Source organism: Epithele typhae (assembly GCF_022376455.1).
Source record: "Epithele typhae strain CBS 203.58 chromosome Unknown BXZ73scaffold_30, whole genome shotgun sequence".
Classification (NCBI taxonomy): Eukaryota; Fungi; Basidiomycota; class Agaricomycetes; order Polyporales; family Epitheliaceae; genus Epithele; species Epithele typhae.
In genome coordinates, this window is record NW_025954221.1 from 383,706 (window position 1) to 409,096 (window position 25,391).

At 58.8% G+C, this 25,391-nt stretch overlaps 9 protein-coding genes across 9 annotated transcripts; 3 read left to right on the top strand and 6 right to left on the bottom strand.

Moving 5' to 3' along the window:
* Positions 1-388: 388 nt before the first annotated feature.
* On the bottom strand, positions 389-1,825 carry BXZ73DRAFT_90526 (uncharacterized protein; the record flags this gene model as incomplete). The annotated part of the gene is made up of 3 exons (XM_048025669.1): positions 389-814; positions 878-1,579; positions 1,646-1,825. 3 exons carry the CDS (start codon positions 1,823-1,825, stop codon positions 389-391), a joined length of 1,308 nt encoding a protein of 435 aa, XP_047877098.1.
* A 453-nt stretch (positions 1,826-2,278) lies between these two features.
* Positions 2,279-2,976, top strand: BXZ73DRAFT_78249 (uncharacterized protein; the record flags this gene model as incomplete). The annotated part of the gene is made up of 2 exons (XM_048022837.1): positions 2,279-2,765; positions 2,828-2,976. 2 exons carry the CDS (start codon positions 2,279-2,281, stop codon positions 2,974-2,976), a joined length of 636 nt encoding a protein of 211 aa, XP_047877099.1.
* Positions 2,977-4,327: 1,351 nt separating this feature from the next.
* BXZ73DRAFT_48186 (capsular associated protein) lies at positions 4,328-6,863 on the bottom strand (the record flags this gene model as incomplete). Its single annotated transcript, XM_048020007.1, has 7 exons — positions 4,328-4,404; positions 4,494-4,714; positions 4,781-5,146; positions 5,207-5,732; positions 5,781-5,883; positions 6,226-6,369; positions 6,420-6,863. 7 exons carry the CDS (start codon positions 6,861-6,863, stop codon positions 4,328-4,330), a joined length of 1,881 nt encoding a protein of 626 aa, XP_047877100.1.
* Positions 6,864-7,185: 322 nt separating this feature from the next.
* BXZ73DRAFT_78251 (uncharacterized protein) lies at positions 7,186-9,761 on the top strand (the record flags this gene model as incomplete). Its single annotated transcript, XM_048022838.1, has 7 exons — positions 7,186-7,506; positions 7,660-8,372; positions 8,422-9,190; positions 9,252-9,276; positions 9,334-9,430; positions 9,541-9,643; positions 9,699-9,761. 7 exons carry the CDS (start codon positions 7,186-7,188, stop codon positions 9,759-9,761), a joined length of 2,091 nt encoding a protein of 696 aa, XP_047877101.1.
* A 1,026-nt stretch (positions 9,762-10,787) lies between these two features.
* Positions 10,788-12,661, bottom strand: BXZ73DRAFT_102267 (uncharacterized protein; the record flags this gene model as incomplete). Its single annotated transcript, XM_048015171.1, has 13 exons — positions 10,788-11,040; positions 11,100-11,124; positions 11,300-11,626; positions 11,685-11,730; positions 11,778-11,863; positions 11,922-11,954; positions 12,008-12,038; positions 12,091-12,119; positions 12,180-12,276; positions 12,344-12,376; positions 12,436-12,455; positions 12,525-12,534; positions 12,596-12,661. 13 exons carry the CDS (start codon positions 12,659-12,661, stop codon positions 10,788-10,790), a joined length of 1,056 nt encoding a protein of 351 aa, XP_047877102.1.
* A 1,370-nt stretch (positions 12,662-14,031) lies between these two features.
* On the bottom strand, positions 14,032-16,131 carry BXZ73DRAFT_78253 (general substrate transporter; the record flags this gene model as incomplete). The annotated part of the gene is made up of 10 exons (XM_048022839.1): positions 14,032-14,519; positions 14,571-14,661; positions 14,715-14,821; positions 14,878-14,959; positions 14,989-15,094; positions 15,188-15,399; positions 15,471-15,632; positions 15,689-15,771; positions 15,840-15,973; positions 16,088-16,131. 10 exons carry the CDS (start codon positions 16,129-16,131, stop codon positions 14,032-14,034), a joined length of 1,509 nt encoding a protein of 502 aa, XP_047877103.1.
* A 1,321-nt stretch (positions 16,132-17,452) lies between these two features.
* Positions 17,453-19,543, top strand: BXZ73DRAFT_78254 (uncharacterized protein; the record flags this gene model as incomplete). Its single annotated transcript, XM_048022840.1, has 5 exons — positions 17,453-18,019; positions 18,212-18,271; positions 18,401-18,834; positions 18,916-19,396; positions 19,502-19,543. 5 exons carry the CDS (start codon positions 17,453-17,455, stop codon positions 19,541-19,543), a joined length of 1,584 nt encoding a protein of 527 aa, XP_047877104.1.
* Positions 19,544-20,183: 640 nt separating this feature from the next.
* Positions 20,184-22,442, bottom strand: BXZ73DRAFT_78255 (uncharacterized protein; the record flags this gene model as incomplete). The annotated part of the gene is made up of 14 exons (XM_048022841.1): positions 20,184-20,337; positions 20,402-20,552; positions 20,611-20,668; positions 20,967-21,034; positions 21,286-21,387; positions 21,443-21,488; positions 21,540-21,613; positions 21,771-21,780; positions 21,836-21,878; positions 21,935-21,972; positions 22,056-22,115; positions 22,183-22,202; positions 22,272-22,281; positions 22,377-22,442. The coding sequence occupies 14 exons, from the start codon at positions 22,440-22,442 to the stop codon at positions 20,184-20,186; spliced, it is 900 nt and encodes a 299-aa protein (XP_047877105.1).
* Positions 22,443-23,329: 887 nt separating this feature from the next.
* On the bottom strand, positions 23,330-25,243 carry BXZ73DRAFT_78256 (uncharacterized protein; the record flags this gene model as incomplete). Its single annotated transcript, XM_048022842.1, has 14 exons — positions 23,330-23,611; positions 23,763-23,827; positions 23,873-24,010; positions 24,100-24,201; positions 24,261-24,306; positions 24,359-24,444; positions 24,504-24,536; positions 24,590-24,620; positions 24,674-24,702; positions 24,763-24,859; positions 24,928-24,960; positions 25,018-25,076; positions 25,107-25,116; positions 25,178-25,243. 14 exons carry the CDS (start codon positions 25,241-25,243, stop codon positions 23,330-23,332), a joined length of 1,077 nt encoding a protein of 358 aa, XP_047877106.1.
* Positions 25,244-25,391: the final 148 nt, after the last annotated feature.

The window sequence follows — 25,391 nt, forward strand, 5'->3', positions numbered from 1 at the left end:
ACGAGGAGAGGGTAGAAGACGACGCGCTCGCCGCCCAGCGCAATGGCCAGACTCCGGCTTTCGCCGAGCGAAACCGCGCGCCCCCATTGGGCGGCGCCTGGAAAGCGTCTGTGCGGAGCGCCCAGTCTGTCGACTGCAGCACGTGATGCGAGCAATGGTCTCCTCTCAGACCCCGAAGGGGCGAAGGACGCTCTGAACGGTCCGACGTTCAGCCGCGACGGGATCGGCGCACAGACACAAATAGAAGAGGACACGCATAATACAGTGCTACTAATACAACAGTATGCAGCAATAACAAGCCAAGGAAAGCGAGGATATACGACTACGCAAAGCAAGCAACGCAAGAGTCCAGCACCACTCAACACAGCACGTAGGGCAGCCAGCTGGCCTACGGGACAAACACGACCATCAGCACGTTCACCACCAGCTTCTCCATCTCCCCCGTCGACGACACGAACGGCACTCGCTCGCGCGAGATCACGCCCGGGAAGGTGACGTGGTCCGAGAGCAGCAGGATGTCCGCGGCCGCGAGCGGGATGCCCCCGCTCTTGACTACCTTCAGCCGCAGATCGTCCGTCTCATCCTCCCCGGGTTCCGACGCCGACGAGCTAAACGGCCCCCGTATCGGCGGCGGCAAGTGCGACCCGGAGAGGGAGCCCCGTCCGACCGACGCTGTCGGGCTGTCCGCGTTCTCATGCGTCATCTCTACTGTCTGGCCCACGGGCCAGATATACCCGCCCGCGGTCCAGCGCAGCTCCGGCGTGAGCTTGTACATCTTGAGCGCGTGGTACAGTATCGAGTCGCCGCCCTTGAGCTACACGTTTTCCGTCAGTACGTGTCGCTTGGTCTCGGCACGCCCAGGCTAGACAGTACTCACGCTGGGCACCAACGACTCCGCGACGACCTCTCCCGGGTTGACGCCGTAGTCGGCAGTGAGGTAGAACGCAATCTTGCGCCCACGAGACGCGTTGAGCACCGGGGAGAGCATGTCCAAGAACTGGTCGCTCGGCGTGATGAGCGGGTCGGGCTGGATCCCCGCCGTGCCGAAGCTCTTGAGGTGGACGGCGTAGGCGAGCGTGATGCGCGCGCCCGCGCGCACCGGCTGCACCTCGTACTCGCAGCCGGCAATGAGCGCGGTCCACTCGAGGTCCGCGCCCTTGCCGCCGCGCCCGTAAAACTTCTCCTCGCGCCCCTCCGTGCTGCGCACGAGCAGCGACCCGCCGCGGAACTTGACGGGGAGCGTGACGAGGATCGTCGCGACGCGGCTGTCGGGCGCGCGCGCCTGGACGACGAGCCCGTTTCCCTTCGGCCAGATCTCGAGCTTGTCGCGCACGACGGTGAGGAAGTGGCCGACGGGGAGCGAGTGGAAGAGCGAGTTGCGGACGGCGTCGAGGATGGGGTGGTTCGCAAGCTCGAGCGTCGCGGTGAGCGGGAGCGTGGGCGGGAAGTAGAGCGACTCGTTCTCGGCGTATCCGTCTGCCGTCGGATGCGACAGACACGAGGCGATGAGCATGTCCAGCGCAGGGGGCATGTCCACATCAACGTCGATCGGGAAGTCGAGCGAGTAGTTGATCCCAGCCTGCACGCGGGCGCGGCGGTCAGGAACCCTTCACATTACGCCCTGTGCAACGCGACGAGCACGCACCTTTGTTCGGAAGAAGAGCGCGAGCTGCGCGGGGTCCATGGGCACGCGTCCAGAGACCGCGAAAGGTCTTGATTTTGAGCTCATAATCCCTGCTAACGCCGCGCGGTAGTCCGTCTGTTTGTCGTACTCGGGGTCGGAGCCTCGTCTCCTCGGTTTTGCGGAAGGGTGGGGCAGCTTCATCGACGCGCTGTGTTCAACCTCGAATTCGGAGAGACTCTGCGTGCGGGGAACAGGGAGGTCGGGATATCGACTCGGGGCGGGCGGGGAGGAAATGGAGGAGAGAGTAGATAGTGCTGCGAGCGGGATGGCGACATTAGGCGGGGACCTGTAGTCGGCCCGTGAGAGCTGCTTTGTGCGATCCAGGGTTGCGTTCATTCGTGGGGGAGTGTGTGAGGACGCGCGATTTGGATGCCAGACAACGCAAGCAAGCAGGAGCGGCGCAGAGGCGTACGGCGGCGCAACGACAATGGATGAAGGAGGGAACGGGCGGCGGACTCCAGGCGGCCGGGGCGTATATCAGGGAGGGACGCGCCTGGGGGACTTGCCGGGCGGTCTTATGACGACAATCCGCAGACAGCACCGGAACAGGCGCGATCGCATCGACGGCCACGCCCATCCTGCGTGTTTTCTCCGATGGGACATCATCCTTCGCGCACCCCCGCACGCAGGGCGAGGGAGCTCAGACGCGATCGCGAATCCCAGCGCGCGTCGCGCATTGCACACGATAGCTCGTCGATAGCGCCGCCCGCGATGCGCGAGGGCTGTTTCAAGCCAAACGGGTGGCATGCCAGGCGTGGCCCGGGGATCGAGGGTCGGATGCCCTGGCCCGCACGACCGGCGCCACTCCTGGACGAGCATGTCGGCGGGCACACAGCGGGAGTACGTCCGCAGACCGCATCCACCCTGCCACTCCGACCCGCTCCCAGCCCCAGACCGCAGCGGCTTCGAAAGGTGCGCGCGGGCGTTCGACCGCCCCAGGGGCCAGATCGTGAACTCGCGCGCCACGCTCCGGGAAGCCTTCGCGCGAGGCCCACGAGGCGGCGGCGTGTTGCGCGGAAGATCGTTGCGGACGGAATCCGCTCCCATGCCGCACCCGTCATTGGCCCCGCGAGTCCCGCCGGTTCGCAGCTTCTCGTCCCGGGGATATGCCATTTGGTGCGCGCCCGACCTTCCCATCCCAAGACGGGCCACGGCCACAGGAGATCCCGTTCTGGGCGGACGGTGGCGACAAGCGTGCCCCGCAGGCGGAGACAGAACTAAGCCTTCGCGCACCCAAAGTCCGTGCGACGTCCGACATCAAGCGGCGCACCCAGTCAAGGGTGATCCACTGAGTGGGCACATGACGCGGCGCGAGGGGGGCAGGTGAGGCACTGTGAGGTACCGATGTCGTGAGTGGTGGAGGAGAAGGAGAGACAGGGCGCTTGATGTCTCGAGGCGCGTTGTTGTTCTCCCTAAACCGCAGGGGAGGCCCGAAAGTTGAGCGTGCCGCCTGAGTATCGCCGGTACTTGAGCCGTTCTTCCGCCTCGAGCATAGTCGACGGAGAACGCGGAGGAGGGAATCGTCACGCTATGCCTTCATCGCAGTCGGATAGCGTGCCGAAAGCCCATAGTCTCCTGGCAAGGATAAGTCAATGTCAGCCTCGCTGGAAGATAGGACGTAAAACTAGTGGCATCGCGGTCGTGCTGGAAGGGGCTCCGAGCAGGTTGCCTTTGGTAATGGAAGCCCAGACAGCAGAATATTGAGCTCCAAGGCGCGCTCCGGGGGCCAAGATCCGAGGGGGTCGAGAGCATGAAGGACTGCATGGCCGTCGGGGAACAGAAGGGATCAAACCCACATCCAACCTCTGTGGTGCTGCATATACCTCCTGCGTCATTGGGCTGGAGTTAGTGCCTAGGCATAGATGGCCTAGGTCGCGACAGGGATGGATCGACCAGCGGCGATTTGGTAGTTCTGATACCTCTGAGCTCAGAAATGACCAGGTGATGCTCTGCGATCGAACAAAGGTACAAGCGATTCGACGGAGGAGACGATAAGGTACGGGGCATGGGCTTGACGTCGAAGCGGCGAGGTGCAAGGATCGATGTGCTCAACAAAAAACGCGACGCGCGACGCGTTGCCCACCGAAATCACGTGCTGGTCAACACCTCGCAGCCTGCCTGACGAGGACGTCGACGTTCATATCAGGGGGACGCAGGTGCCAGATCCTTCAACGATGATCCTTCAATACAGCGCATGCTTTGTGCGTCTTCTTGCGCGCCAAACCTTCGTTCGGTGGCAACATTGCGTTCAGATCATCCTCTATGAGACGATCTGCGGGGCCCTGTTCACACCCAGACCGCGGCCACACCGGGAGGAGCGGGCGTGTGGATGAGCATTACAGAAGCGCAGTGTATTTACGACCACACCGCGCTATCGATGTGGTAATAAGGGTGGGTCCGGTACTATTACAGTCCTACGATAGCTCTAAGATGTGACCCGTGTCCCCAATCAGCACAGCTGTGAAGGTGGAGTCAGCACCAGGCCGAGGAAAGCGTGTTATAGACAAGTGAAAGGGGCGACAAGAAGGCAGGGAAGAGGTGGGGGAGGTGGAAAGGGCAAGGGTTGATGAGAAAGGAGAACTCACACAAAGAGAAGATGAGCAGCTGCAATAACAGAAGCAGAAGCATAGCGCATCGTGTGGTTCATAGACTGAAGCTCATAGCATCGCGGTCCTCTGACCACAGTCGGGCGTACTCCAAGCACAGCCGGTACACGTACGCTGTGGGGATGAAAGCTGAGTCAGCCGCGAACCAGCGCACGAGGCCCTCAAGAAGAGGGCTCTTCCCGAACGAAGGACGAGGGACGAACCCTCCATATCGACGCGTCGACCCATCGTGCGTTTCCACTGCTTCCCAGCACGTGCGATCCTCCGCAGTCTTCGGTCGCCGTCGACCGCTTTACGTTGCTCTGGCGGGAGGTGGAGCGCGGTTGCGTTCGCCACCTCGAGCGCCGCCTCCGTAGCACCCGAGAAGAACGCGTGGATGTTGTAGATCTCGGCGTACGACTGGGACAGTGGGATATAGTGCAGCCTGAAAGCACGCCGCATGGATCAGGATCCAAGTGGAGCCGAAGGTACGGGAGAGAACATGACGTACCACGGCTGTATCCAGTCTGAGAAAAACTCCCGGTAGACGGTGGCCTTGAGAACAGCACTGTCCGACTCCAGGAAGGAGAAGAACCTCCCAGAGTAGCTCATCCCATCGAGATCCACCACGTACTTGTGCTGCCAGTGATCTCCGAGGCTTGCACCGCTCGCGTCGACACGGTGCGTGCGGATGAGCTCGTCGAAACCCCCAACAAAATTCTCCGCGCCAACAACCTTAAGGAAAGCGACGTCCATGATCTTCTCGTTGAGCACCGAGGCAGGCACATCGGCATAGACGTAATGTGTTGACCCTGGCGGATCAGCGAACACGACGGTGCGGTTTGTAGACGACTGGTCACTTGCAAGGCGCACGAACCTTTGGTTTCGGGGTGGATATGAGGGCATGCACGGAGATCCGGGACGAACAGGAACGCACCTGTGACGCTGATGCTGCGCAGCAAAGCCAGGTGGGGAGCTGCCCCCGCCTGTTGAGGCGCCCCGCCAAAAGATTTTATCGCTCTTGTCCTCCCATGCGGCCTCCATCCCATCGACATCTTTGAGCTCTAGTTGCACGGGGTCCCAGCCGTACGTGTATCGCCGCGTCTGAGCATAGTAGTAGTGGCTCGGTATCCGGATGTCCCCGTAGCCAGGTGCCTTAGCTGGCGAAAAGACAGGGAAGAGGGCGGCGATGGTTCGCCAGTCGGAGAAAAAGTGGCCCTGCATGTAATGCGCCCATGGGTTGTCGCAGAAGGGGTATTGGCCTACCACACCGCTGTCGAAAACGAACTCCTGATTCCGTGCGACGAGGTTACTCGTTTTGGTGGTAGAAAGAGCGCGATAGGAGCTGAATAGTCGGCGCGCAGCAGTACCTGGGGTGCATGTTCGACGGAACGCTTCCCACACATTTCCCTGTCCGTGCCAGTCGGGAAGGAGACCGCCGTCGAACTCGGCGCGAACAGCCTCTGAATTGATGTGAGCTTCGGTCTCAACATATGCACTACAGGACGCACCGGTGTTGAGTTGTTCTGTGAAGTTTGACGGTTGTCGCAGCTCATAGGGGAGTAGAATACGGCCTTCCGACATGGCGTTGACAGGGAAGTCCATGTCAGGAAGCTGTGCTCATAAATTAGCGACTGAATCGTGAGACTGGTGACGACTTATTATGCCATGAGGGGATAGCACGAGGTCGTTCAGTCTCCATGCCTGTGTCCTCGTGTCATCACGGGATAATAAGATTAACAGTGCGAGGACAGCGCGATGACGGACGAGCCCTGCATATGCGTCTATGCTATCTGACAAGACGATCTACCAACGTAGGTCGTTGCCATAAGCTCGACGAGCACGGCGAGGCTGCGTTGCCAATAGTCGACGTCATGCATTCATGCAGTGGCTTCAAAACACCCGGTCCAGTCCACAGAACCCTTGTGCTTCTCTCCATGGACGGCAAGAACTCACCTTGTCAATGAAAGCTCCTAGAATGGACAGAAACCCGCTCGCACGCGCACTCACGTGCGGGCTGTCGTGCCCCTCCACCACGTTCACCGCTGACCCTTGGCCGTCTCGCACGCGTACGAGGTCGACTGAAGGCAAGTGACCAGCCTGCAAGAGCTGAGCGCGAGAACCGGACGAAGAAGTCAACATTGACTCACCAGAACCGCCCTCCACTGTAGCTGCTCGCCCGTGATGTTCCAAAACGGAGCGAGGTCCTCGTTGATGTTGTCATAGTCGTCAATCATGAGAACGCTGTTGTTCTTCGCGAATCGCCACCAGTCGTCGAACCCGCGCGGCGGTTTCCTGCCGTACCGCCGCTGGTATTCTTTTATTGCGGCCTCTAGAGTCGTGCTTTGCCGTTGCAAGAGGTTGCGGTATTTGTTCTCGGCCTCGAGCATAAGGTTCGGGATTGGATGCTCCTTGATTGTTGGTCGCGCGTTCCAAATGCCAAGATAGCGAGAAGTAGCAGAGACGAGGGCGGTGTCGGAAAAGCTGACCGCGTTCTGCCTGTGCGCGGCCCAGAGACCTCCTTGCATGAAGACGATAACAAGAGCAGTGACGAAGAGGAGGCCCTTCCGCTGCACCGAGAGGCCTTCGAACATGGCGGCGGCGTCGGTGGAAGAAGATAGAGGATAGTTGGGGAGGCCTAGCGCCTTCCTGGCGCGACGCAGTGTGACGCAAAAGAGTGGACAGGTTAGGGAGGCAGAGGGAGGAAGAGGGGGCGAAGCAGCATGCGCGCAGGTCAAACCGTCGAAGTCCAGCGCGGCATCGGCGCTCGCTTTCTGCAGCCAGCGCCTCCAGCCGGGATGGCCCGTTAGCGCCGGTCGGCAGTGACGGGCGCCCCAGAGGCCGCACCGGCGCGAGGGTGCTCGACTGCGGCGGTCGCAGCGGAGCTCGGGGACTCCTCCTCTCTCTTCGACCACCATGAGCTCTGCTGCTCACCCTGCTCCCACAGCTGGCTCTGGCCCCAGTTCTTCCCGCACCACCCAGTACCGTCCTGCTACCATCGCCGAGCTAGCCAATCAAGCACAAGAATACGACTTCGACGAGAGCCTCGGCCTTAAGCACTGGCTTCGGAGCGCGGAGAAGGCAAGACGAAGTGCGGAACGCCTGGTTCATGAGCAGCAGTATGAAGCTGCGTTCATCGAGTATGCGAAAGCTGCTACGATCGTACTCGAGAGACTCCCCAAACATCGGGAGTACGGACAGCTTCTCAGTGCTGATCAGAGACAAAATCTGGGCATGGTGAGTCCTCTCAGGTCGCATATATGCGGAACAGTATCGCTCCGCCGAAGCTGCATTGTGGACTTCATAACATCTTGGATGCTCGTCTGAGCTCCCGTGCCTTTCATGCACGAACAATCTGAGTCTCAGACTGCAGGCTAACATGCGTTACAGAACGGACAAGACATCCTTGACAGTCTGAGCCAACTCAAACCTATCCTCGTCGACCGGTACGAAAAATGGCAGGCCAGCGAACGATCAAGTCCTCCATCGAGCACCCCACCCTCACGGGATCCGAATCTAAGTCGCGCGGAAGAGCGGGCTCGCGATGCGCGGGAGGCCGCCCGTATGGAAGAGGCCTGGAAGCAGGAAGACCTGTCGCGCCGGCAGGCCGAGGACCGAGAGCGGCTCGCGCGGGAGGAAGCGGCGTGGCGACAGTCTCAGGAGGCCCGGCGGAGAGAGGAGCCGGATCGTGCGGGGCAGACGGAGAAGCAGTGGCGGGAAGAGGAGAACAGAAGGTACGCAGCGGAGGAGGCAAAGCGGGAGGAACGTGCAAGACAGAAGGGCGCAGAAGACAAACGCCGTCACGAGCAGGAGGGCATCCTCCGGCGACAGCAGGAGGCGGATTCCGCTGCGCGCTCGGCAAGGCGAGACTACATGCGCACGACACCGTCTCCGGTCGGGCCCCCCAGCGGGAGTGCTGCGCCGCCGATGCGCATGCCAGAGCCGGACTCGGCCATGCGTTCTGCGGGACGAGGAGCATATGGCCCGCAGCCATCGCAGCCCTCGGCACCGTATGAGTCGTCGTCGAAGCACCCGGACGATTCCTTTGCAGACTGGTCGCGTCTCCGAATATCTGACCAACCAACAAAGAAGCAGGTCTCTGCGTACGTTTCCATTTTCTCTTATGCAATTTTGGTCTGACTCCCGGCGCAGCGCAGCGCACCCACCTCCTCTCACTACAACTTCTCCTCCTCCGCCGGATCTGGGACCGATCAAGTACCCCACTTTGATGTCCCAGCACCAGCTGAAGCAAGGCTACGTCCCGTCCCTCCAATCCATGTTTTCTCCCACCACCCCCTCCCATGCTCCCGACTCGTCCCTCCTTTTCGACCCCAAACCCTCCGGGTCCAGCAATGGCCTGTACGGCAACATCCTCCCAACTCCCTCCGCGCCCCCAGCCCCCGTCATACCCCCGTATCCCACGCACATGCCTGTTCCAGAATCACACCGACCTCTCTCAATGCCCCAACCGACATCCTCCCAGCACTCGAACACGTTCTCGCAGTCCAGCCATCGCGGGCCATCTCCTGGCGGTGCTCGGCCCGCCACCTACAACCCTTCACGTCCGAGTGGCTCGTACACACCATCTTCCGCTCCGCCACCCCCTCCCTCGTCCTCCGCTTTGCCCCACCATGCTCCACGAATCGTGGCCGGGTCATCGAAGGACGCGGCGGTACAGGAGCTGCGAACTGTCCGGCTGCCGCGCGAGTGCCTCGACAAGTTCTTGTCGATCGCGCGCGTCAACACGCTGCAGAACCGGGAGACGTGTGGGCTGCTGCTGGGGAAGGACAAGGGCTCGAAGTACGTGGTGACAACGCTACTCATCCCGAAGCAGCACTCGACAAGTGACACGTGCATGATGGACGAGGAGGAGCTTGTGCTGCAGTTCACCGAGGACCGGCATCTCATCACACTGGGATGGGTGAGCGGTCATTTTACCTTTCAACATCCGCGTTTAGCTGAAGTGATGTCGAACTTGTCAGATACACACACATCCCACGCAGTCCTGTGAGTAGCCGATCCAATGACCTCTCCCGTCTACGATTCTCAAACGCTCTCTTCCAGGCTTCATGTCGTCTGTTGATCTCCACACCCACTCTGGTTTCCAGCGTATGCTCCCCGAGTCATTTGCTGTCGTGTGTGCCCCATCTTCTACGCCTCGGTGAGTATTTTGAACCCGTCGCGTACTCACTGCCAAATCATGTATCCTTTGTGTGCCTTTTCTGCTTCCCACTCGCACGCCTGTGCTGATATGCACATTTCGCTCTACAGGTTCGGCATCTTCCGCCTCACTGACCCTGCTGGCCTGCAAACCATCCTCGGGTGCCACGCGAAGGAGGCCTTCCACCCACACCCCGATGTCCCAATCTACACTGTGAGTGCATCTATACATCTCTTTCCGTGTCTCACTGATCCCGCGATGCGTGTAGGATTGCGATGACTCCCACGTCCAGATGAAGGACATGCCGCTTGAGATTGTCGATCTACGGTAATAACCATTGTGTAATAACCTGCCTTCCTCTCGCATGCGCTCCCACCCACGTATATATACGCATCCTATGTTCCTACATCTTTACCCAACTTCTTTCCGCCTCTTGTCTTCATCTGTATGTTCGTCTGTTCCTCCAGGGTCTCCCCACTCTGTTGTATGCTCCCACTGGGCATTGTCTTGCATCATGTTTTCCCCACGCACCCCATTGCTATCAATACATCTCTATCCTCTTCCTCACACTTGAGATGAAATATCGTTGTCTTCTAACAATGGCGCGTCACTTCAAGCATTTCTTCATGGCCCCTCAGTACACACGATCACGAACGTCCCTCCTAAGCCATTAACGTGTGCTAGTCGCACATTAGACAAGCATCTTGTTTGAGCATCGAAGGTGAGCGTGCATCTCGACGATTCTCGTGATGGATCCTCACCCCTCTCTCTTCAAAGAGCAACTCTACAGAACCGGCCAGTTATTTGAAATGGCGTGGCGGCACTAGAGGGTGCTGGTGAGACAGGACGCAGGGATAGTACTGCCGAGGCGATCGTGGCCGGTGTTCGCTGCGAATGCCGTGCATACGCACGCGCCCGGTGTCTTGTTTGCTGGACGATATTTTTTCACCTGATGTGCCGCTCTCCGCACAGAGACAGGAACAGATCACCCTCGGTAACCGCTGAGCTCCTTCACGCCGCCCAATTGCGGGTTTCGCAGACATCTGGATATGCATGAGAACGTTCCGTCGTCCGAAGACTGGGGGGACCGGCGAGGTGGACTTGAAACATTGATGCATGGCTTTCGTCAGTCAAAGAGTTCGGCACAGGAGCCTGGGTTCCGCACCCAGACACGTTCGGACGAGTGTCGTCGTACATGACATACAGCATCCCGTTCGCAGCAACGATTGTGACACAACCCGATGAAGCTCTGAAGCCTATCAGCATCCGTCAGATGAGCCGAGACACGCACACCAAACATTGTGACCCACGTATAGCATAGTAACGTCAGCTACCCCACATCCTCAGCCCTGCAATATCAAGCGCCTATGGCTTGAGACAGCCCGAGCTCGAGCTCGACGCGGGTGTTGTCGCCCCACCCGCTCGCTGCGTGCAGTTGCTCCTCAAGTCCCAAGACGTGTGCGCCCCTCCGAGTCTGGATCGCGGAACGCGATGTGGCTGAGGGTCGCGATTGTAAAGTCGGCATCGTGCGCGAGGTGCCTTGGGTGGCGACCTGGCGGAGGTTGAGGAGGACGCGCGTGCACAGCGAAGCGTGCACCGCGCGGAGCGGCCTGTGGAACTCGAGGTGAGTGACGCGGCTCCGTGCACGACGCAAATAACACAAGCTCACATCTGCACGACGAGCGGAGGGCGGGCTGTTGGGGGAGCGGTCGGGTCAGCGGGACGGTTTGATGCAGGGTGGACGAGAGCGCCTTACGCTAGCCATAGTCGTCACCGCCAGATTAATGATGGAAGGATTACATGATGACGTAGTATATAGAGCCTAACACCTCGTGAGCGGATGCGTGCAGCCGAAGTCGAGACACTCACTGTTCCGATACATGGTCTTGACGAGCGGGGACCGGTGTGAGCGCGGCACAGACATGGTAGAGTCTGTTTGCGTGCTCGGTCCACCCCAGCGGAACAGCCGGCGGAACGGGCCCTCTCTATCTATGGCGGTCTGCCACTGTCGAAAGAATGTCAACAAGACGATGACTGCGGGAAGAAGCGACGTAAGCATGGCTATCAAAGGATCACAGTGCAGATGACGCTTCCCGGTTTCAGAGATCAAGAGGCAGGTGTAGATCACCCAGCCCGAATCGATATCGTCCACACTCGGCATGCATCCGGTAATTTTGATAATGTCGTCACCAGGATCTGGTCTCGTTAAAGATATCAGGGTAGGACAGTGTAAGACACGAGAGGTGCTCCTTACAGGGGAGGGGGAAGAGAAATTTAATGGATGTCACAGCAGTTGGGACCTGAGCATCGTCAGCACATACACACCAAACCCAGCTACGTAACTCACGACCGTGAGGACAACGAGAGCGCACATGAGAGCGATGACATAGGGCTGGAAGTTGTAAAGAGCGAGCGTCCGTGCTATCAGAATGACTGTGCAGGTAGTCAGTGAGACCTAGAAAGCAAAGGTATCGACGAAACGAGAACGTACGTTCCGAGGCAAAGGACCCGGTGGCGTAAGAGACTGGCACACAAATGAGTGAGTCGGGTTGATCGGCATGAAGTCCTTTTGCTCACATGCCAAGACTTGAAACTCGGTTGTGCACAACTATGACGCACTGAGAAGAAAATTAAGTAGATAGTATGGATCGTAGACATACCCTGTGATTACCAACGTTGCTCAGAGAACCTGCATAGAGATCGTTGAGAATAAGACACTGAGCCAAGGGCATGATTGACGTCAACCTACTTGCAAGCGCTAATGTCGTGTCCACCACAGGCGAATAACGATTATAAAGGTAGAGGACCTTCATGAAACTTATGCGGGAAGGCCAAATGTAGGTGATCTGCCGGTCAAGAATGCATTCAATGAGATGGAATTGCCGGACACTCCATGTCTGTCAAAGAGCTCACCTCTTCCTCCATCTTCACGCATATCTCTGCCCACTACACATGATAGGCACTTGTCGGAATTCATGATCAAATCACGCCCAATCGGGACTCACAGTCCATGTAGCGGCCACAACTAGCGTCCGAGATCCAATGAGCTTCTCACTTGGTCGTCCTTCGCGCGATCGCCGATGAGCTCACGTACCAATGGCATACTGTTGTCGAACAGAGGCACCGTTGGTCTCACAATAGAGGTTACGGCCGCAACTTGCTCACCTTGACCAACTTCAAATCCGCCAACTGATCGCCGCCCGCCTCCGCAATCTCCTTCAAGGCCGACATGACCGCCTTCCTCTAAAAAGCCTCGCCTCCGCCTTCCCGCCTGGAACCGAGCAACCTTGGAGGAGTACCAGACCACGCAGAAAGCTAGCGCAGCACGAAGGGCAGCGGATCGGGGGCGGGAGAGTGGAAACGGGTGCGGGGGGAAGCACACGCGGTAAAGCCTCCCCGTGCCCGCGTTTTGTAGACGCACCGTCGCATCGATGACGGCAGCGTGCCGCCCAACGACGACCGCTTAAGTGGGAACCGGGGCGGAACCCGACGTGATCCTCGGAGTTGCGCTGCTATACGTATAATGATGAAGCATCATGCATACGGGGCACCGTCATGGGCCGGCTCAGGGCGTTCGGATTACAGCTGAATACAAAGGTCTAGCGCGACGGATGGTCAGAGTCGGCCCAGTGGAGATTTTGGACAGAATTCGAAGAATTCGTAGTACTGACCAAGTAACGTAATGGCTGGGGCACCGAAGCTGGAGGCGGGCGTCATCCAGTAGAGTTGCCTCCGCCACGCTCCAGCAGCCGCGCTGTAAAGTCGGCATGCGCGGGCACAACGCAGGTTTCGTTTGGCGGGCGGCGAGCGCGGAAGTGTCAGGAAAATCTTGCGACCGTCGCAAATGAGGTGTTGTAGGTGATCAAGCTCCAGGAGTGTTCGTAGCGGCGCCCGCAGGCACAGCGAATCCAGAAGGGAAGAAGATGCACGCATCATCGGGATTTGTGAAAAGCTGTGGGAGTGACGGCAACTGTGAAATGTGGTGGAGAATGTCGAGGAATTGCGATTGGGGATTGCGTGGCGTTGAGTAATTTCCCACGTGACCGGCGCTCCTAGCCCGCGTGAGTTCGACCCCCGATACGTCCCGGACGACTTTGCTTCTCCTCGACGCCATGCAGTATGTATTCATTGTCTCGCACAGCAGTGTTACACCCGTCTTTCTAATTTTAATGCCCTCCCACGACCCCCGGGTGAGTGCAAATGATTTCGACTGGCTGACAAATCGAGTTTGAAATGCCAGCGAACTCCGCCGTTGGTATATCCGTCCCCTCTCCTCCTGCTGACAAGCACTCTAGATCATACCGGTGGGTGAGAACGAAACCCCTACAATATATCCGTTACATGCGAAATCGTGTACAAATGAACTAGCTGGTCGTGACGTGCACCTGCCGGGGGCGACAGGCACCGTAGTGTAAGCGTAAGTATGTACATATACGAATGCCAGTCGGCACCGTTCCTCGCCCGCTGCAGGCCCGAAGGGGGGCGACGCCAGTGCCACAAGACCTATGGAGTCGCCGTATCGTACAGTACCGGCACCGAGCGCGGCCCGCGGGCGTGCCGCGCTTCAGGTCCCGGGAAGGAAGGGGACGGGAAACGAGCTCCTACGCCTTCTCGTCCGTCGCCGCGCTGGACGCGCTGTCCTGCGCGCCGCGTTCCCCACACATCATCGCGCGCTTCTCTTCCCGCAGCCGCGCGCTCTCCTTGATCCCGAACCCGCGCTTGAACACCATCTGGACCTCCTCGAGGCTCAAACCTGCGGTCTCGGGGAAGCACGCCCAGCAGAACGCGCACCCCAAGGCGCAGATGCCGGCGTAGAGGCCGAACGTGCCCGCGGGGGTGATGGCGTCCATGAGGGAGAGGTACGTCGAGCCGATGAGCAGGTTCCCCGCCCAGTTCGTGGACGTGCAGAGCGAGGTGCCGAGCCCGCGCACCTCCAGCGCGAAGAGCTCGCCCTGCTGCCAGGGGACGTTCCCGAGCCCGGTCGCGTAGGAGGCGACGTAGAGGATCATGGAGAGGAGGACGACTGCGGACCAGGCTTGAGAGTATTGCGTGCCCGCGATGAGCTCGCTGCCAGTCTTGAGCGTGAGGACTGCGTGAGACAAGGTCAGTGGGTGATCCAGCGGAGAGGGAAGAGACGCACAGTGGAAGGCAATGGCGGCGAGGGCGAGCGAGAAGACCATGCCGGGTGCGGAGAAGAGCATGATGCGGCGGCGGCCGATAATATCGATGTACTTGAGCGCGAACAGCGTGAAGATGAAGTTCGTGCCGAGATGATGAGGCCGACCGCAATAGGCTGGTCGAAGCCGACTTCCTGGAAGAGCGTGGCGGAGTAGTACATGAGGGTGTTGAAGCCAGACAGCTGCTGGAAAGCCTGGAGACCGCATCCGACAACTGGAGAGGAGATGACGTCAACCGAATGTAAGGCTGGACATGTAGAAACTACGCACTGAGGGCACGACGGTTGGCGGGGTTCATGAGGAGGATCTTGACGCGCTGGAGGAACGTGGTCGACTTCGTGATCTCTACGGACTGCTTCACGCGGCGATGAGAGTGTTAACCTTGAGGTCGATCTGCTCCGGGGTCGCGTAGGCGTAGATCTCGTCATAATCGCGCGGGCGTCGGTGTAATTGTTCCGGAGGATCATTATACGCGCTAGTCCACATTCTTCATCACATGCCTTCAATACGCAAGCAGCAAGGGGAACTCACGCGACTCGGGCAGGAAGAAGAGAAAGATAAACTGGAGACCAGCGGGGACGGCGCCGAGCCCGACCATCCAGCGCCAGCCACCTTGAGGTGCTGGAAAGCGGCGTCGATGCCGTAGGCGACAACCTGACCACCAGTGATCATGACGACATTTAGGACGACCATGCGGCCACGCAGTCGCGTGGGCGAGAGCTCCTGGATGTAGACGGGCGCTACGCAGGCGGCGATACCGACAGCTACACCGATGACGAAACGGCCGCCGATCTGCGCGGTTCCAAAAGTCCTCGTGAGCACGAGAGATAAGATATGAGTACATAGGAAGCAAAAACACGCACCATGGGCCAAACAGCATGGGAGACGGCCTGTCCGATCGCACCGGCAATGAAAATGATGTCCGCAATACCGAGAACCCAGCGACGACCGAGGTAGTCGCTCATGACGCCTGCCACAAGGCCGCCGAGGAGGGCGCCGAGGGTAGTGGATGATGTGATGAGTTCCTGCAGGAGCGACGTTGAGTTGGCGTATGCGCGCGATTATCAGCGTGGACGCGCACCTTCTGGCCCGAAGAAAGCTCTGCAGGCCCTAGGTCTCCACCAATTGTAACGAGGGCGCCTGAGATGACACCAGTATCGTAACCTAAGTTCAGAAGGTTGGACACGTGAGCGCGTGGGGGTCATGTGTCCGACGAGAGGCAGAATTCTGACCGAAGAGGAGACCGGAGATGCTGGAGCAGCCGACGAGAAGCCAGACGAACCAGGTCACGCGGTCCTCGCCCTCTGCGGCGACCATGGCCTCGGAAATCTCTCCAGCAGCAGCGGCACCAGCGATGTCTTCGACACTGCGAAAAGGGTGGGTTTAGCCCAGAGCGATGGTTGAGGTGGCGAGGACCAAGGAAAGGACGTGCAAACATGCAGATATGCGAGGCTGAGTGGCTGAAATGCAGAGAACTTACAGCTGAGCATCAATCGCCTTGTCTTTTCCGTTGGCAAGAGCCATCTAGGACCTGGAGAACGTGTCTGTCTTAATCGAGAACGGAAGAGCGGGGGAGGACGCGGTAGGCGATGCGGGGGGAGGGCGCGGGGGGGGCGGGGCATGCTGAGGACATCGTGAAGAGCTTATATGCGGTGGTGGAGGGGAAAGAAGCTTCCTGGAGGCGCACGGAAAATCAGAAGTGGCCGGACCAAGGCCCGGAGGATTTTTCGCTTGTCATCCTTCTCGGGCGCCTAGAAACTGTTTTGCGCGGGCCGCCCGCAATTTTGTGGTGGACAAGGACGAACAACGGTGGCGCTACGCTCCCCAACACACCCACACTCTTCCACCCAAGTACCGAATGCTACCAACATTCGTCTCGTCTGCCAAAGCTCGCGTACCCATGGTTTCCCCCGCGTGACGTCATGTGTGCCCGTGCGCCACTCTGGCCCATTCAGCGCGGAGCGAACAACCCCCGGGTTGGTCGCGCTGTCGACTCCACGCGCGACCGCAATGCTCTGGTGTTGGTTTCACGGTCCTCTGTGAACAGAACGTGGGAGGATGGTGACCGGTGAAGCTTTGAAGGCTTGCTCGGACCTGTAGTTTACAATCATTAGCGTTCATGATTCGAAGACGACAGAGCGCACGCGTTCAAGTCACGGCTCGGAAGGTCGGGCCTACATCCGAAAAGGCGGTTAGTCCTGTCGGGGTGTGCGACGTGGTTCTGGAGAGTCAGGTATGCGTACTAAATAGTGGTATGAAGGCCAAACAGGCGTCACGAGTCCGACTGAGACATTGGAGCTATGAGAACGCAGAGCGACGAAGAGACGGTAAGAGATGGTAGCCTCTGAACGAAGGAACTGGGGAGAAGTTCGGGCCACGACTCGAGCTCTGGCGTCTGTTGATACACCCGAGCGCACTGGGAGTAACAACCTGCGCGGATACACCATGAGCTTTGTAGAATTTGTGCACCGCACCACGAGGCACACAAAAGGCTCGCAACCGGAATTCGTGTAAAGCATGTGATCGACTCCGATATTGGGGATTCCATAACCGACACACTTGTTCAAGATGTCGAACAAGGATTGGCCGAGACCACGATCGTCGGATCACAGCGTGTCGCCTCCGCGGAGCTTTAGACGAGGATAGCGCGGACGACGGATATTCGTGGAGGAGTTCGTGGGTCGACAAGGCAGAGTGGTGCATTGGATGGAGAGTGGGACAAGTGAACGTACTATCTCGCCACCGGGCCACCACGCGATCCCACCTACTCTACACCCGGAAGGATAGGCGGGCATAGCGTAGTAGGTAGCAGACCACCTTCAGCGACCACTTGTCGTACCATTGGATGGAGCTGGTTGAGGGGTCGCCCAGACGGGAGGAGGGCACTTCCACGACGATGAAAACACGGAAGAGAGCGCAAGCAGCAAGCATAACTCACCCGGGTCTACGAGGGAACAGGTCTCAGCCGGTCTGTGCGCAGGACTTTCTGAGACCCTCCCGGGGCCCAACTTTCGCCGCTCGGCACCGCGACGCCCTCCCATCTTCGACGGCATATCGCACGTACGGATGCGCACCCCGACACGCGCTCTCAAGACGCGTCCCCCGCCACGTCCGACGCGTCCGCGTGCGCGGCGGCGGCGCGGGTGGCCTCGAGGTTGTACTGCACGTTCTTGCGTACTTCGTGACCAGGTCCGCGGCTATCTTCACTTGCGTGTCCGCCTGCACGATCTCCTGGAGACGGCAGCGCATCAGGTGGACGAGGGGAGAGAAAGGAAGGGACTCCGGGACGCACCTCGAGGCAGCGGTTGAGCTCGAGGATCGCCTCTGTGCACTTGTCCGCGTTCTTAATGATGCGCTGAATAGGACGTTCTGGCGCTCTGCGTGCGGGTTCTCCATCTTCTTTCAGTGTGAGGTGAGTGGAGAGGGCGGCGGTGAAGGAAGTGGTCTGGAGTTTGAAGCTAGCTGTGAATCGGTTCACCAGCCCTTGGGCAGAGATTAGATTAGATACGGATTCTTCTATCTCCGACCTCAACGTTCGAGCGGCCAGGGGACCACATAGATGCGACAGGTCATGCCAGTGTCCTATCTACAACATATTACGCAGCGTACAGAGCCAGTATACAAACGGAAATTCAGCTACATGATTCACGTCGCTAGTCCACAAGTACTGTACATGGGCGTCACCAGTGACCGCACCCTCAGGGCGACCTATGCCCTTCTCCTGCTTCATCTTCACCCGCGCCGTGCCCACCTTCACCCACTGCGGCGCCCCCTTCTTCTCGTCGATGAATAGTACATGGTCGGACAGGAACGGGTGCGGCGCGCCCGGGTACGCCTCCTCCCACTGGCCCTCCAAGCGCTTGCCCCACCGACAATCCCCCGTCCCGAAGCCCATACTTACGCGCAGCCGCCGCAAGACGCTCGCCTGCGCGGGGCAGTACACCCACACCTGCAGCGCGCCGCCGTCGCCGCGGCTCCAGTGGACGTAGAGCGTGCCGATGCACCCGCGCGCGGTGCGCACGCTGTCGGGGGGCCGCGGGAGCCGGCGCAAGGAGGCGCTGCGGTACCAGCGCGTGTGGAGGCCGAAGCCGCGGATGACGAAGTGGTGCACCTCGACGTTGAAGTCGTGCCTGGGATGGAAGGGGGGTCGAGTCAGTGCCGAGTACGAGGCGCAGAGGTAGAAGACGGAAAAGGCAAGTTAGGATGCAAGGTGGAGAGCGCGAGGCGGTGAGCGCTGTCAATGGTGTAATCGGCCTGCGCGACCCCAAACCCTCTCTAGACGTGCACGACTGATGCGCGTCGGACCAGACAGGCCACGAAGGAGCGGCCGCAGCGACGCGCTCACGGTACGACGTACATACGTGAGGGCAGTACTTACACCCTCGAACTTTGGGGCCTGTCCGCGGGTAGAGCTTCCATGGGGTCGTCGCGTCGGCCAAAGAGCTCGCAGTCCGCTTCAGGCTCTGATGCGGTCCTGCGTGGGAGGGGCGTCTGCTGGCGAGAATGGGGCAAGGGCGTTGTAGGGAGACGGAACGACTGGCGGCGCGGGAGCGGCGGGTACGTTGGGACGGCGCTTGAAGGTGGCATGACCAGGCTGTCGCGCGCGACGGTGACAGCTCTGGGATGCGTGGCTGATACGGGCTCCTCGGAGAGAGAGAGGCGGGACGCGAATTCGTCAGCGTCGAAGGTCGTGGTGACATGGACCTTCCGGTTGGCCCAGTCCTGCATCAGAAGCGTCGAGTCAGCGAGAGGCGGTCGTAGAGGGCGAGGACAACGCACGACTGTTACCGTGCGTTCCTGAGAGGTGCTGGGAGTGTGAATGAGGTGAGAGACCTCTCCCGCACGCGTGGCGCCATCGAGTCTACGTCCATGTTGTTGCCAGTATCATTTCTAGGGGAAACGGGTTCTCCATCGTGGTTTGCAGCCGCAGAGGTGATCGTGGGAGACCGGGCTCGGGGCTGTCGCCGCAGTAGCTGAGGGAGGTTGCCAAGCGAGGCATACTTCCCCGTCGCTCCGCCGAAACCGATAACACAGAGGACGAATGATGCAGAGAGATGAAAGCAAGGGTAAGAAAATGGAGTGGTGAGGGACGAGAGTATAGAAGGTCTTGCGGATGTCTGTAGTCCTATATAGACCCCTGCGCGGAGATTGGAATATTGACGGCAGCTGCTTTGACCGCGTGAGACAACCTGGGTACTTGAGTTTGAGGCGCTGTCGGTCGCGATCCCGAATCTCATCGACAGATCCTCGAAAGAAGAGTTGATGACCGTGACCGTCATTCTAGCCTCCCACCACCGTGCATACGTAATTGTAATCAGCGACCGATGAAGATACCGAAGATGAGTGCTTGAACATACCAGGTTTATGGCTGACGCAGGTAGCGGCCCTCGTTCATTGTTCAAATGCGCGGATGTTGCTGGAACAAAACACTGCGCAGCGAATCGGAAGGCGGCGGCCAATCAACCGGACAATGTCGGACGATGCAGAATTTGTGGGAGAGTCACCGAACGTCGAGCGGTCTTGGATGTTGAGACAGTTCTCGCACAGGACGTGCTCGCCCGCTTCCGTAGCCTGGATCACCATCTCTGCGTGCACGGCTTCATTGCCGCGATCGCGATCGCGACCGCTTCAGGCTCGAGCTCGCCCTTCGCCCACTTGATCTCGGCGGCGACGACTTCGGCGCGCGTGGCGCAGTGTACGCCCGGCTGCACTGAGTTCCGTGTTTTGGCGCTATAGGGTAAAGACGCACGTACATTTTATGGCGGGGCTTGTACAGCATCTCTGGGCGACGTACTAGAAGTACAGTGTAGAGCTACAACACTCTGGTCCTGTAGTGTGAGGGGTGGAGTAGAGTACAACGTCCGAATACAGAGTGCGGGGTGCCGTCGGCTTGCCGAACTTCGAAGCGGAGCCTTCGCGCATGGCAGAGGAGATCGAAGCCCTCTCTGCGTGGACATCGGATGAGTGAATGTGTTCTCGGCACAACTTTGGTCGGTCACATACCATACAATTGGGTCCTGTGTCGCCACGTCCGTGCTTGCCCCGTCCGTTGTTGCCATCTCTGACGGGGATGAGCAGACGCCTGACATTTCATTGTCCATGAACATGACGCTGGTCAGCTGTACCACAGTGAACTCGGCGACCGCCGCGCATCTGAGGCGGCTGCAACCTTCCGCAGGTTGAGCAACACCCGGTGCATAGAGCGCTGTGGACCGCGCGAAGTGGCCTGTCAACAAGTCAGTCACGGGCAATTCCGTTTGCCTTTTGACGTGAGCTTACGTTTGGAAACACGACAGAGCGGCTGTCTGTTCAACAGAACTATGAGCGCCGTTACTCGGGCGGAGTAATTGTTGACATACGGGACCGAGGAGTGTGACGAGAAGATTGATCACCGAGAACACGAGCAGAATACAGTAGTAGAACAGGCCTACATTCGACGTCATGTCGGGGACATTACGAAGTCGTCGGGCGCGACTCACCGTCACGATACATAGTCTGCAACAGCGGAGAGCGACGACACCTGGCGGACCGCCATTCGCTTGGGGGAAGAAGGTTGTTCAACGATGCGCGGAGCGAGCTTTGAGAGATCTTCCACATGCGGCAGAACGTCAAAACAACGATGACTAACTTTTTGTATTAGTGACTGTAGAAGCGGGTATCCCCGAAATGATATGTCACCTGTCTCTGACGCAAGGATACAGCCGAAGAGCACCCAGCTCTGTCCGCGGTCCTCCACGCTAAGGACGCAGCCAGTTATCCGGATGATGGTTTCATCTGGGTCTGCGTGAACGACGATTGAATAGAAACATGATAAATGCGCAATTTCTGAGCATACAGTACGTGTTCTCCAGAAAGTGGATGAAGGTTGCTGTTGATGGTACCTGGTCGAAAAGTTAGCGTACGCCATCGGCGGGAAGGAACTTATAACCCACAACCATAACTACACCAAGGAGGCCCATGAGTGCAACGATGTACCGGTTGAAGTTGTAGAGCGCCAGCGTGCGCGCTATCAAGATGACTTCAAAAAGCGTACGTCAGACAAGCCGCGCGCTGTCGTTCAATCAGAGCGCCAGGTACGCACATTCGGAACAGTACGATCCAATGGCGTAAACGTCTGAAGCACTTGTCTGGGTCAATTTTTCGGACGAGAAGAATCAACATACAGGCGAGGGCCTGTGATTCCGTATAGCACGCCTAGCTGAATTCAGACGGGTCTAGCAACACAAACCCGGATGAACCCACCTTGGGGCTGCTCGTCATGCTGAGAGTCGCTGCGCGCGGCGAAGCGTTACAGTCGAGAAGACGACGAAGCGAGGGGCACACTTACACATCACCGCCAAGGTTGTATCTATCAAGGGCGAATATCTATTGACCACATAGAGTGCCGTCATGAAGCTGAAGCGTGCTGGCCAGATGTACGTGATCTGAGAACCAAGCCGTCAGTTCACCGTGCTGAAGACAAACAGGAGATCTACCTCCTCTTCTATAACCGCAAATATCTCGAGCCACTGCGCCGCGTGCGTTCAAGGACATGTTTCAGTGGATCTGTGTGCTAACTCAACACGAGAGACGCACGACGATGGTAGCCGAGACGACTAAATGCGGTCCGCAGCATTCAGCGTCGATAGGGTGGCCTCAGACGAGCGCAGCGGGAAAGGACGCACTGGAACTGTACTGCAGACAGGCCAGAATCAGATGCGCCGCACGGACTAAGAGAGGTGGCGGATCCAGGAAGACAGCGTGCGTGGCGGCGGCGGGGCGGGACTCACTTTGACAAGGTTTAGCATCGCGAGCTCCCTCCCGCCGACCGCCGCGATGGCAGCCAGCGCTGACATGGCCGCGCGTCGTCTCGGTCTCGGTTTGGCGCAAGCTCTCGGCGCTGAGTGGAGACGGTGGATAGCTTCGTGCTTCCGGTCTGGGGCGTGTTGAGGAGTCGCGAAGAGGAGGGGAGAGGAAATGGGAGGACAGACGAGAGAAACGGTCCACAGCGGCGAAGGTTCTTGAGGGGTCGCACATAGGGTGGCGACAAGTGTGCGATCCGCCCGCGGCGTGAGCGCGGGAGGCGTAGTAGATTGCCACCAGTGCGGGCTTGTTCGCTGATCGCAGGGCGAGAAGCGCTGCATTCGTGTTTGGAGGACCAGACCGACGGCGGTGATACACATATGTCTGCGTTTTGTTGAGAGCCAAGACCACCGAAACCCCAGGCGGGGGAGCTGTGGGCGGGGGACGAGCTCGCTGACGCGGGTCCCAGTGCTTGGTGACGAGCTAGTCCTTAGCGACGTTCTCGCTGCCTGCTTGAGAATCTCGCGAATGCGACAGAACCGGCCAGTTATTTGACATGGCGTGGCGCCAGAAGGTGGTGGTGAGACAAGATGCAGGGAGTCGGGACCGCCGAGGAGAAATCAGGCGGTCGTCGCTGCGAATGACGTGAATCCGCAGGCGCCCGGCGTCTTGTTACTATCACCTGCCCTAAAGTGGCTATGCGCCGCTCTCCGAAAATAGACAGGAATCGAGCACCCTCGCTCAACCCTCGCTGGCCGTTGTGCCACCGTTTACTTATGTAACTGGGGGGTTTGGAGATGGAAATCGCCGCTTGAGTCGTACGATGACATATCGCATCCCGCTCGCAGCAACAATCGTGTCACAACCTGACGAAACTCCAAAGCCTATCAGCAGCCGTCAGATGAGCCGAGACACGCACACCAAACGCTGTGTTCGCGTATTATAGTAAAGTAATGTCAGCTACCCCATGTACATCACGGCTCGAGAGAGCCTCGAGCTCGATGTAGACGGTGTTCTCGCCCCCACCCCGCTCCCTGCCGTACGGATGCTCCTCGAGTCCCTCAAGACGTGTGCGCCCCTCCGCGTTTGGATCGCGGAACGCGACGCCGCTGAGGGTCGCGATTGTAAAGTCTGGCATAGTGGCGAGGCGCCTTGGGCGGCGACCCGGCGAAGGTTGAGGAGAACGCGCGTGCACAGCGAGGCGTGCACCGTGCGGAGCGGCCTGTGGAATTCGAGGTGAGTGGCGGCGGCTCCGTGCGCAACAGAAACAAACACGGGCGTACATCTGCAGGACAGGGCGGAGGGCGGGCTATTGGGGGAGCGGTCCGGGTCAGCACGGCGGTTTTGTGCAGGATGGACTAGAACCGCCTTACGTTATTCGTGGCCGTCATCGCCAGATTAATGTGGAGAGATAGCATGATAACGTAGTATATAGAGCCTAACAGATGTGAGCGGGTATGTGCACCGAAGTCGAGATGCTCACTGTTCTGATACATGGTCTCGACGAGAGGGGGCCGGCAGTGTGACCGTGGCACAGACAGGGTAGGGCCCGTTTGCATGCCCCGTTGCCCCAGCGTAATAGCCGGTGGAGTAGACCCTCTCTCTCCTCGGCGGTCTCCCACTGCCGAAAGAACGTCAACGAGATGATGACTGCAGGAAGAAGCGACGTCAGCATGGCTATCGTGGAATCAGAGTGCAAATGACGCTTACTGGTTTCGCAGATCAAGAGGCAGGTGAAGAACACCCAGGCCGAGTTGATATCGTCCACGCTCGGTACGCATCCGGTAATTTCGATGATGTCGTCACCAGGATCTGGTCTCGTCCACGATATCAGGGCGGAACAGCGCAAGACACCAGAGGGTGCTACTCACATGCGAGAGGGAAGAGCAATCGAATGGATGCTACAGTAGTTGGGACCTGAGCGTTGAGCAGCGTCAGCACGTACACGAAACTCAGATGCGTAACTCACGACCATGATGAGAACAAGAGCGCATGCGAGGGCAATGATGACGGGATGGAAGTTGTAGAGAGCGAGAGTCCGTGCTATCAGGATGACTGTACCGGTGGTCAATGAGACCCCGGAAAGCAGTGGTGACGATGAAACGAGCACGTACACTCCGAGGCAAACGACCCGCTGGAGTAAGAGACTGGCACGCAAATGAGTGAGTCGGGTTGATCGGCATGAAGTCCTTCCGCTCACATGCCATGACTTGAAACTCGGCTGTGCACAGCTATGAGGCAATGAGAAGGACCGTTGAGTGGATAGTATGGATCACAGACATACCCTGTGATTGCCAACGTTGCTCAGAGAACCTGCATCGAGATCGTTGGGAGTAAGACACTGAGCCAAGTGCGTGAGTGACGTTAACCTACTCGCGAGCGCGAATGTCGTGTCCACTACAGGCGAGTAACGATTATGAAAGTAAAGGACCTTCATGAAACTTATGCGGGAAGGCCAAATGTAGGTGATCTGCCGGTCAAAGAGAGCGTTCAATGAGATGGAATTGCCGGACACTCCATGTCTATTAAAGAGCTCACCTCTTCCTCCATCTTCACGCATATCTCTGCCCACTGCACATGATAGGAGTGTCGGAATTCATGATCAAATCACGCCCGATCGGGACTCACAGTCCATGTAGCGGCCACGACTGGCGTCCGAGAATCAATGAGCTTCTCACTTGGACTTCCTTCGGGCGATCACCGACGAGCTCACGTACCAATGCCATACTGTCGTCAGGCGGAGGAAGTGTTAGTCACACAGTAGCGGTTGCAGCCGAGGCTTGCTCACCTTGACCAACTTCAAATCCGCCAACTGATCGCCACCCGCCTCCGCAATCTCCTTCAAGGCTGCCATGACCGCCTTCTTCTGAACAGCCGCGTCTCCACCTTCCCGCCTGGAACCGAGCGATCTTGAAGGAGTACCAGACCACGCAGGGAGCTAGCACAGCACCAAGGGCAGCGGATCGGGGGCGGGAGAGTGGAAACGGGTGCGGGGGAAGCAC